This window comes from Sebastes fasciatus, chromosome 6, assembly GCF_043250625.1.
Source record: "Sebastes fasciatus isolate fSebFas1 chromosome 6, fSebFas1.pri, whole genome shotgun sequence".
In the NCBI taxonomy this organism is placed as follows: domain Eukaryota; kingdom Metazoa; phylum Chordata; class Actinopteri; order Perciformes; family Sebastidae; genus Sebastes; species Sebastes fasciatus.
This window is the reverse complement of record NC_133800.1, coordinates 13,376,306-13,388,684: the sequence shown is the minus strand read 5'-3', so window position 1 is coordinate 13,388,684 and position 12,379 is coordinate 13,376,306. Positions and strand designations below refer to the sequence as shown.

Sequence of the window (12,379 nt, the reverse complement as noted above, 5' to 3'; positions counted from 1 at the left end):
GAATCTCTCTAACAACAACAATACAAAAGTACAGTATGATTTGGAAAATGGTTGGCAATATGTGCGTAACTTGTTTTTAATGCTATAGAAATTCAAATATCTAAATATATTTTAAAGCAAATGTCAGATCATTCTCACTGAGATCTCTCTCTCCCTGTCCCTGTCTGTTTAACTTACACACCCATGTATATACACACAGCAGTCTTCAGAGATATCAAGGGCTTCCAAGCCAGGGCAAGTTTACTTGGATTAAATGTCACACAGGGCGTCACATTGAACAAGGAAGGAGGGAGTTGGAGAGGATGAGGGCAGAGAGCTGGTAGAGTGACGCTTAGGGAGATGGAAGGATGTACAAAAGAGGGGAGGAGAGGAGGGAGGTAGAGATGATTGAAGAGCAAAAATGGAGGAGATAGAAAGAGAACATGGGTAGTATAATAGGTGGAACAGAGCTATAAAGCAGAACAAAGAGAATGAGGTGAGGTGGTTATATTAAAGAGAAGAAGAGAAAGAAATCAGGAATAAGGTTAAAAGTGAGAGGCTGGGTGAAATGTAGAGGGAATGCGAATGAGGGCGAAAGGAGGCTGACAAAGACGAAAGGATTGTTTTAACATTCAGAGCTGCAAAGCAAAACGTTTTTTATTTTTAGCATTGTGGTGGTATGTCGGAGAATTTAGAGGACCTGCAAAATGCAGCAATCATTGTGCACATGCTGTCAAGGGTATACCATACACAGGTACACTGAATATACAACACGGGGCATTTAGAAGTACATTGCTATCATCCTAATTATCATTCACTTATTATACCTTGGCGAGGGCTTCGATATACTCTAACACCTGGCTCACAGCCACCAGCTTTACTGTTTTAAGATCCCAGCCTGGCTGGACTGGAGCTGAGTCAGCTGTGGTTTGCAAATGAGCCGGACCTGGCCAAAAGCGCCCAAGAGCTGACATGAAGAGAAACACAAAAAGAAAAACGACGTTGTCAATTGTCTGCCCTTTACTTTGCTGGATGCGCACACACGGACTATCTAAACATGCCTTAGATGAATTGGTTATTTCCAAATTGTGTTCAGCTTGCTGGGTAATGAATGTAGACACAAAACAAATCCTCCACCTACTCAAAGTATGTTCATTTGTGTGGGAGGCAGCAAAGCCCTGGATATCTACAGTGGGTGTCTACAAAGGAGGGAAACAGTCAGGCTGGATTCTGTCTAAGGCGAGGGGTAAAGGCGAGGTGGGGAGAGAGACGTGGCAGAGATTGTGACGACCTTGGCACAGCTTCGTGTGAAAGGGTGGCAAAGGACTGGAGTGCTGTTGAACTATGACTACAAATCCTCATGGCTGCTCGCTGCCTTAACGATGGAGCAAATTAAGTTATACCCATACAATGAAAGTGAGAAAGTGAGGTGAGGGAGGAGGTTTATAACATGTAGGAGAAAGAGAGACATTTTTCATGCACAAATCAGGTTACCTGGGAGATTTCTGCATTAATACACAGGGCGATGAACTGGAATCTCAAGCACACCTCTGTCATCCAGTCATACACACACACACACACACACACACACACACACACACACACACACACACACACACACACACACACACACACACACACACACACACACACACACACACACACTCATACATACAGTACATGTACAGTTTGCTGGTATATATTCCACATATACATGCACACACCCATACATTCATACACAATTCAAGTATGCTCTCAAACAGAGAAACCTACAGTATACGCAAAGCTCTGTTATCAAGGTCGACCTGCAGAGAACTGGTTCCCAATAGTTTGGTACTTTAAACCCCACATGCTCTAACAGACCATATTCATTATATGCAAAATATTAGGGCTGGGAAGCTAGCTCTTACCGTTAACTCCATTCTCTTTATACATCCATGGTCAGCTCCATGGCCATTTGAATGCATTTAACATAAGTAACGTTTAACTTTTCTTTACTAATAAAAGTGCTAAAAAACACTTTCATACAACGTTTGTCATCCTTAAATACAAGGTGCAGATCCTTAATATCAATACAATCGATTTTTGCGTTTCAAATCGATTTTATACCAATATACGTCTCCCATGAAGGACAACTTGCCGAGTACCTATCGATGTAGTTGGATCATAGGAATTCGATACATCGATTTAGTAAATTAATCGTTACACCACTAAGCTTTAGCCATGATGTCTAGCTCGGCTTTTCCTGCCAATGTGTGAAACCCAAAGTGTTTCCATACTTTACTGTATGTGTAGTGTTTACCACGTTGGATTTAAAAATGTGAGGGTGCAGGTCGTATCCACACCGACCCTCCACTGTTTTGTACTTCCTCGTTGCGGCCAGCTGCGGTTTGTTTTGGTTGATGGATACGGAACGGATATGACGTCATGTTACTCAGACTACAACAATAAAAGTGGTAACTTCCTTTTACCTCCGCATGGACTCATATTAAGTAAATGTATCATTTCAGGCATTAAAAAAAGATATCGAAATCGTAAAAAAAGATTGCGATATATAGGTGGATACATTTTTTTTCCTATCCATACAAAATATACTGATTGTGTTCTTGCAAAGATAAAAAAAACGATTCTTTATACATTCATATTTGCAACACACTGAGGTTCTGTATATGGACAAAGATTGTGGGGATGAATCAGTGTCTTGGGTATATCTCCTGTTGCATCAACATTCAGCAAATACACAAGATTCCCCTGCTGACCTGCTATATGTATACACATACACACACGAAATGGATTACTTCTCCCTATATGTGGCAAAATTGTATGAACACTGTGTGAGAGTCTTGCAGGAGCCTATATGATAAATATTCAAGCTGTTTTAATATCTGTTTCTATCATACGCCACTGGCTTGGTCTTCCCTCCTGTGACCATTAATTCTTTGTCCTCCTTCCCTTACACACATACACACACACGCAGACGTGCACATTAGTTCTTTGCTGTCCACCCAAGTGTCAAAACGCACCCCCTTCCAGGTATCACATCACTGCTGTAAATAACAGCCTGTTTGTGTTCTCGCATCTGTGCATGTGTGTGTGTGTGTGTGTGTTCGTGGACGTTTGACACCGCAGGACGATAACCTCCCCCGTTCATCACCATCATCACTCAGCGCCACCGCCACCTTGCCTTCATCATCACATTGAGACAGCAATTCCTCGGTCCAGCCTTGTCACAAATCAGCGATACATCAACTCCGTGTGTGAGTGTGTGGTGTGTGTGTGTTCCTCCATAGTCATTATCCTTGTCAGTCTGTCACTGTTCCTGTCACATTACTGTCAACAGCTGCAACCTCAACAACATGTGTGTGAGTTTTTTTGATAGATTGGATCCCCCATAGTGTTTCAGAAATCTTCAATGCCCTGTTCAGAGTCGTCTCCGTGAATGAAAGTTAAAACTGGGAAGCAGGTGTGGGGATGGAGAGGGATTTGGTGGAGGTCATCACTGTTCCACCTTAAAAAAAAAGAAAGGCATACAGATAGCAACCTCAAAACTGTCAGTCAAACTGAATGGCTAGAAACTCATTTTGCTTTAACTGAAACATCTATCATGTTTCATGACATCCTCTGCACATGTTGCCCTCCTCTTTGTAACATGAAATCATTCTTAACAATCATTTCCTCACTCATGCTGAATGATTATCCTGAGAAGGAGCTGGCTTAATTACTGGGTCTTTATAGAGTGTGGGAACATAATAACTCTGCATTGGATGATGTGCCATCCTAATTTGTTCATTTAATAAGGAAATTAAGCTGTGTTTTGTACGTTCAACAATGTGCCTTTGTCTGCTTGAATGCCATTATCTGATTTTATGTAGTTACCCGGATGGCTGAGCTGTATGAATTATTTCCCTTTCAAATGTATCCATGTTTCTGCTTCCAGGCCAACTGGACTGAAGCTTATGTCTTCGTATTCAAACGCTGTGTTGATGTGTTGCCCTGCTGGCGGTATAATCTGTTTTTACTACAGGTCATAAAAGGAGACAGGCTAATGGCTCCATGGATGGCAATGTCGGTCTATCAGTTGGTCCATTTCTATTGGTTCGGACTGAAACATATCAAACACAACTGGATAGATTGCCATGACATTTGGTACAGATATCCACAGATCTTTGGTGAGCCCCAAGAAATGATAGATGGATTTCTTTGAAAAGTGATACAGATGTCCTTGGTTCCCGGAGGAAACACTCTCACTGACTTAAATCCCCTTGCACCGCCATGAGTTAGATTTATGTCCCCGTCAGGATCAATTGTAATCACTTTGGTGATACCTTAACTTTTCATCTAGCACCATCATCTGGTCAAAATTTCCATTTATTCAATCGTGTGGTTTATGACTAAATAATACAAAACTAGTGACATTGGCACCAACCTCAGCTGTATTATATGTTTAATTCTAATAAGCATGTTAGCATGCTTACTTTGAAAACATTACACCTCAGCATCAGCATATTCACATTGTCATTCTGAGCATGTTAGCATGCTGATGTTAGCATTTAGCTCAAAGCACTACTTAGCCTTAACACAGCCTCACAGAGCTGCTAGCATGGCTGTGGACTCGTAGTGTTGTTAATGTTGTGTAAATAAGAGTTAACCTCTGGTTAGCCTCCTGTTGTGGAAACCAGACAATTAAGTAAGAATGTGCATGGCTCAGTATATATATTATCTATTTATTTCTATATATATATTATAGAAATGAAGCTGATATAAAAGCCCCGGGAAGACCTGCTTGGCCACATACTGACTTTATCATTATCATCCTTTCATGTGTTTACCTGTTTTGGAAACTGTTTAATTCAGTTTCATTAAATATCAGAGACTGTCATGGTGATGGCGCTAGTTAATAATATGTTTTCAGCAATTTTGAAATCACAAGGAGAAAGAGCTAGGGGTACTGTATTTTATGGAGATGCAGCTTTTTCTGCATAATTCCTTCATCAGTGCTTAAAAGTTTAAACGTGTAAGTAGGCAGGTAATGAATTAATGAGGATTTGCTCTAATTAAAATTAAATACTATAAATAAAAAAAGGAGACAATACATACAAGCTGAGATTACTGGCATTCATAACTGATGTTGCTAAGCGTACAATGAAAGATCGTAGAAGACAATTTTCAATGGCAGATTTATCAATTTGTTGTGCTTTCTAGTGACAACAGACGCCCTTCCTCATTTTTCTTTTACCTCCAGCATCCCTCATCCAAACCAAGAGGTTATTTGGCAGGACAGCGAGTAGATAAACAAGTTATTTATTGCCTCTTTATCAATGTAAACAAACTAGGAAATTAATACCAAACACTTGACCATAGACAGACATTTGATCAATACCTCTCGACCAAACACTTTGGGATCTCTCGTTTTGGATGCTGCATCCATTCAAATTGACCGCTGTAGTTGATGATGCTGTTTTCATTGAAGGGATGGTTTAGAAATAGGTTGGTGATTTAGTGCTGCCACCCACACGATCTGTGCGTGTGTGTGTCAGGGTGAGTTTGTGCATGTGCGTGCATGTGTGCCCGCCCTTGGGGCGTCTGTAAAGCAAGATTCAATGCTTTTATTTCCTGGTTGATTTATGTGGTGACGTTTGCCTTTGCGCTCACAATCGCATTACTGGAAAGGAGGAAGAGGCAGGTTTCTGAAAATCATAAGGCAGAAAATAGCAGACATTCACACACCCTCCTTCTTCTCTTTCTACTTTACTCTTCCCTCTCACACACATTCAATATATAGTATACTGTAGGCATTACACACATATTGAGAATATTTCCTCATATGGCCACTTCCAACATACATTGGCTATATGCACATTCAAAACTGCCACACATTTTCTCCATGATTCATGACTGTTTGAATTCCTGTTTCATCGACACCTTTAGGCGATGTTTAAAACATATTTGATGATGATTCAGAATCCATTTCATCTTCAGTTTTTCATATCTGTGTTTCTGTCTCTGTGTGCCTGCTCACAGTGCCGAGATTAAAGAGTGTGGTTTTTAATCACAGACTGGTAGCTGATGAACAACTTGTGCAACAAACAGATCAAACAGAAAGATAGTGTAAAGTGGTTAAGAGATCGTGGAAAGAGGAAAAAATACTGAATAATAGCTCTAATGTGGCACATATTGTTCCATTTTAAAGGGACAGTGTGTAGGATTTATTGGCATCTGGTGGTGTGGTTGCAGATTGAAACCGAGTACCCCTCTGCTCATTCCTCCCTTTCCAAGACTGTGGTAACGTGAGCCACCGAGTGCAAAACTATGGTAACGTTGTTTGCCTCGCTCAGAGGCCATCCTTACCATAATAACACTACTATAGGGGCAATGGAAATCAGACGGTGGCTGGTGGTACCACGGTTTTGCACTCTGCGGTTTCACAAGCATGTTGGAAAACTACGGTGGCCTCCAGGTAACGTAAAAATGTGAAAGGCTCTCTCTAGAGCCAGTGTTTGGTTTGTCCATTCTGGGCTACTGTAGAAACATGGTGGAGCAACATAGCATACTCCATGAAGAGGACCCGCTCCCTATGTAGCTATGAAGGGCTCATTCTGAGCTAACAAAAACACAAAGTTTCTTAGTTTCAGGTGATTATAAAAACATAATTATGAATATTATATTCCTGCTAATATATCCCCTGAAATATTACACACTGTTCCTTTAATATCCTCTTGTGACCGTTGTGGCCACTAAACCCAAACAACACATTGCTGGTGGGATATTTCAAAGAGAGAGAAAAAACAAAACAAACCATATACAAAGAGCCTTGTGTACAGCACTCTGCAGCTTTTAACATATGTCTGGAAGCATGAGCGAGGTTACTATGGCAACTCCATTGTGGAAGCCCAGATTAAAGGAGCCATTATAGTGTTTTTTTTCTCTCCTACTCTTTTTTTCTTCTTCAATTTTAATATTTTTTCATGCTGTGGATACTGTGGAGTGCAAAAGACACTGATCTGAAGTGCTCCTACATAGCCCTAAATAAATGTTTCCTTCTTTTGTACGACTTCCTCTCCAGAGCATTAGTTTAAAACCATATATACAGTCCTTTCCTCTCCTCTCCTCTCTCCATGCATTTGTCCTCTAGACATATACAAACTAACATTGTCCTCCTGTGTCGCAGAGCTGGTTTAAAATGTGTACAAATCCTTCCCCAGCAGTTTCATCCCTCAAGCTGATTGGAATCCCATTCATAATTTATCTCTAATGGAATAGTTAATGAATCTTTGTGTTTCACTCTTTATCGCTTTGTCCAGGCCTGTTTGTCTCACCTCATCTATACTGCATGATTATTGAAACAACTGAGGCTCAATCAGTGGGAGGGTATTTACAGTTGCCAAATGCTGATGGATCAAATTATTGCGGGATGCATACTTAATGAGGCCTTCTGATGAAGAGGCAGGTCGCATACCGTTCCTGCCTTCAGACATCAGTGGCTTTGAGTTTGGTGAATATGGAACGGAAATGTCCTTCTTATGTCCTTCAGAAGTTAAATTTGATCAACAGTTTATTTGAAATAGGGGTGAGCAAGTAAGATTCAGGTTTTTAGGATTAATGCTGATTATTACATGGCTTTGTTGAACACTCAATTCCGTTATTTCTTTATAGCAGACCGTTGCTATGTATAAAAGACCGTTGATATGGGCGCAGTTCTGATGTCGGACTCTAGCGGACTGTTTTTGTTTCAAATTATTGATTTCTTAGTAGCCGTATAATAAGCGGGATAATGTACAGCTAGCGGGTCATTGTTGTGAAGACCTCTGTCCAGGTTTATTTCACAACAATGACTGGCTCTCTGTACATTATCCGTTAGATAATGCTTTAGACTGTTAAATTAAATTATAGTTACCCGCAGGGCATAAGCTACACATTTTTTCAACAAATTAAGAATACAATTGGGTTTCTCAGTATCAATTTTTTTTAGATGATTTTATCCAAAGTACTCACTGTGCACTACCAGGGCAGCATATTTTGTTCAGCAAGTTTTGTCTCTGTGGGGATTCAGACCATAGCATGTGCTCTATTAGCACCAGACTTATTGAACTGTACAAGACTAAAATAACAGCAACAGTCTTCTAAAAATGGTACTGTACAAAACAGCCCTCAGCTTATGGAGCCTGCTTCCTTATTAATGGAATATGCAACCTGTGTCTCTCTCACACACACACACTATACAGTATTAGGCTTATTTTGTGGCCAGCGAAATACAGTTAGCAGAGCTTCACTGCACTAGCACACACAATTAGTGGCCCAATGGGTTCAGGGGATAAACGGGTTGAAATGAGAGTCTAAAAGAGAATAAAGAGAAAAATAGATAACACATGGTTAATTGTGTGTAACAGACCAAAGCACACACCGCTACCAGCCAGTCAACGCCCCATGTTGCCTCATTCTTCTGTCTCAGCAACACTGCAGGTTGACATTTATTTTGATGACTAATTTAGTATTGACTAGTGGGAACTTTATCTGCCGCTACAGATGCTGGCACTCACCAGTCTGCTCTTCGTACGTTTCCCTTTGTGCAGCAACCATTTTGAGCTGAGTCAGTGTGCCGTTGGGAAGTATTTGACCTTAGAATGAATGGTGGTGTCGACCCCTTTCTCCCTCACACCCTGTCTTTCTCAAGCTGTGTCCCAATTCAGGGGCTACAGAAGTCCACGGTTCTAGACTGAGCACAACACAACAGATGTTCCTCCAAATGTGGCAGGAAGTGTGCAGCTTTCTTTTTCCCCAAATTTGGAGAATACAACTGACGTGTCTTTTGGAGCCCCCAGAATTCCATAATGTATTACAAGTAGACCAGTTCTTTAAAGGAGGTTTCTGATGGTTGTTATGCAGATAACTCAAGTGACCATCTCCAGTTTACCAGGTGTTTGTGTTCAGGTTCAGTTACTTATAAATATATTAGTTAAAATAGACCAGTGAAAAACTAGAAACTATAAATATAAAATTTTTGATCTTGTTATCAGCTGGAATATGTTTTAATTAATGGGGCTGTCAATGAATTAAAATATTTAATCGTGATTAACCGCATGACTGTCCATGATTAATAATAATACAAAATATGCTCAAATCATAACATGGCAAACTGCAGCCCAAGAGGCAACAACAGCTGTCAGTGTGCTGACTTGAATATTACTTGCCCCAAACTGCATGGGATTATCATAAAGTGGGCATGTCTGTAAAGGGGAGACTCGTGGGTACCCATAGAGGTCAGAGTTCAAGGGACCCCTTTGACATTGGCCATGCCAGTTTTTCCTCACCAAACTTTAGCGCAAGTTTGGAGAGTTATTTAACCTCCTTCTCGACGAGCTAGTATGACATGGTTGGCACCAATGGATTCCTTAGGCTAGTTTCATATGATACCAGTCATCTTCACTCTAGTTTTAAAAGTGAGCCTGCTACAACCTCTGGAAGATAGATTGCGTTAATGCGTTAAAGAAGTTTGTGACGTTAAAACAAATTTGGATTAACACATTATTATCACGTTGTTCAAATGTTCAGTCAATGTTCATATTGTAAACTTTGGTATCATGGAACTGGCCCCAGTTAACCACAGTTTTTTACACTTGTCCTGGTGATATAGTTGTTTTTTTTACTTTACAATGTGTCAAGCAACTCTGTAAGGCATAATTAGATTCAACTTGTTGTGAAGCGAGGCCACCTGGGACGGAGTTGGAGGTTGAGCCTGGCCCTCTGGCTTCTCTGAAGAACTCACCTTTGTGTGCTGTATAATTATGGCTCTCGCTTCTGTATCACCATATTCTGTCTCTATCCTTTTTCTATTCCAAAAGTCCTCTAATACTGAGTAATAGTTTCTTTTTTTCCTTTCTGCTTCCTTCCTTGTCAATAGGCGCCATCTTTGACGAGTCAGCACGGAAAGATGATGAGGTGTTTCGCCTTGCCGTGGCAGATCTCAATTTGAACAACGAGATCTTGGAGACAGAGAAGATCACCATCTCGGTGGAATTCGTTGATGGCAACAACCCCTTCCAGGCTGTGCAAGAAGGTAGGATGATAATACTACTGTATGCTATCTTGGAGTTTAACATTTGTGCCTGGAAGCAACAAGACCCAGCAGGTGCATCAGCTTCAAAGTCAAATTGCTCTAGTTCTTTTTGTGTTGACATAAAAGTATATTCATGCTTCTGGGCATGGTTCCTTTTTGCCCCACAAATGTTCTGGGCCAGGGTCAGACTGAAATGAAAAGGCTTGATTCAACATTCATCCTTTCACAGTTTTCAAATTTCACTTTTACTGAAACATGCAGAAATCTTTTGGTTCAAATCTTGTTTAAGCACAGCCTGGTGATTTGTCAGCCATTCCAGCAGTTCCTGAACAGTTTATTTACCAAGGATACTTCTAAATGTCACTTGATCCAAGGCAAAAAATGTAATTATGTATAATATGCAGTAGATCATCTTGGTTCAGAACTTGAGTCTCAGTAGCATACGTCTCTCTCGCAGTCTTGCCTCTATTTTTTGTTGACCTCTACAATACATTAAGAACAGTGAGGCACAGGAAATTCATTCATGTAGGAACACAGCTTCAAAAAGTTGGCACAACATCAGCCTCTGTCTTTAATGTCCCCTAGGTTTTCATGCATGGCATGCATGCCCTCTGAGTTGACCTGCATCACGCAGTCAGCTGAGAATGGGGCAGCGTATTGTTTATTTATTTTTCCCTTTTGTTTCAGTTTGTGTTGATGGTGACAGTTATTTATTTCATGCAAATGTAGTTTGGAGGAAAAATTTACTTTGGAATGCTGATATATATCAAATAGTGGATACTCTGGTCTACGCAATTCATTTTCATCTATGTGTACGTAGATTTGGATATACATGCATGCCTGTCATAGAGTTGTATTATATAGCTGCTGAATCACAACCTAAACCAACAGGCTTGAATCTAAATTGAGCATTTAATATGCAAGAATGCCTTGGAACAAAACGTTGTGAGGTCAATAACCTTTTAGTAATGCTCCAGTACAACACGTATTTTCTATTTGATATCCTTATCTGACTAATTCATCAAAAGACCCTCAGGTGTAGAAGTGCAGCATTAGACAACATGAGAAGCAGTTTTGGTTACACACATTTAATGAATGAGGTCTGCAGTGCAACAGATTACAACAGCCTTGTGCTACTCTAATTTTTTTTTTTTCCACATTACACACATTTAGCAGATAAATCTATGACCTTTTTTTTTATCCAGATTTACAGTACAGACCCACTATCTTCCTGCATTTACACCAGCAAATGCATTAAAAATTAGGGCCACTTTAAATCTTGTGTTTATGTGCTCATACGTTACTTGGAAATTATCATTCAGCATTAAACACGGCTAATGTACTAAAGAAAAAGAAGTCGACTAAAACCAAAAAGACCGAATAGTCTAGTCATTCACAAAGACTGGGTCGGGACCCACATGTTTGGTTGGAGGAGATTTTATTTGGGTCGCAAAATAAATTTGCAGACTTTCTTCCATAGTCCTTTATACAACATTTATATCTGCAGTACACCTTTGAGCCACATGAGGGAGCCTGAATAATTGCATTGTTCTGATAATTGTAGCCTACTTAGAAAATTGAATCCAATATGAAAGGCTAGCGTACATTCTGTTTGTTTTACTGATGAGTACAAAAAATCAAGAGCCTGTTAAAGTGGCTAAAGGCAGTATATTTTTGGCATAACCAGGCTTTTACTATAATAACCTTCAGCATATTGTAATTCAAGTGCTATGAGACTTCTGCACCTCCTCATGACTCTGTTTTCAGGCTTTAACAAATCTAGCCCGTGACGGGAGACTTTGGCCAATCACAGGTCATTTCAGAGAGAGCGTTCCTATTGGCTGAGCTCTGGCTGGTGGGCGGTGCTTGGTATTTCCTCAGCAGATCTCAGCATGGCCGCCGGGTCACAAACGTTCTCATTTTACAGCTAAACAGTACACTACAAGATGTTTCTGAAAACATTTGAGGCGAGAAATAGGCATTACAGTAACACAATATTGATTCATATTTGACCAGCGCTGCCTACTTTGACCGTTTGGTCGCAGTTTGCAAATGATTGACAGCCAACTCTCATAGACGGCAGCTGAACGACATAATCCAAATCAGCTCTGACTGGTTGTTTTCCTCCGGTCTGTAAAATCTTGCAGATGCCATTAGGAGCACCGGAGGACAGAGGCACATCATTTTTTTCAGATTACCTGTCTCATGTACTACTGTCAGGATCTAGTGACCGTTTTATAAAAATTACTTCTTTTAATCATTTTTGCTCCATTTCTACCAACTGCAGCTTTAACTCAGCCTAACTGCACAACAGTCTTAATTGCTGCCAGCACTCTTACCTGTGTG

General features: G+C 40.4%; 1 protein-coding gene across 6 annotated transcripts in view; it reads left to right on the top strand.

The window, feature by feature from the left end:
- grid2 (glutamate receptor, ionotropic, delta 2) overlaps window positions 1-12,379 on the top strand; it is a 564,677-nt gene that overhangs the window by 87,416 nt on the left and 464,882 nt on the right. For all 6 annotated transcript variants that reach the window (XR_012594250.1, XR_012594251.1, XM_074637696.1 and 3 more), the window contains exon 2: window positions 9,878-10,033. Coding sequence is in view for 4 of the 6 variants with exons in the window: in XM_074637696.1 (XP_074493797.1) it covers window positions 9,878-10,033 (156 nt within the window). In the remaining 2 variants the exon portion in view is untranslated. The remainder of the gene's footprint in view (window positions 1-9,877; window positions 10,034-12,379) is intronic.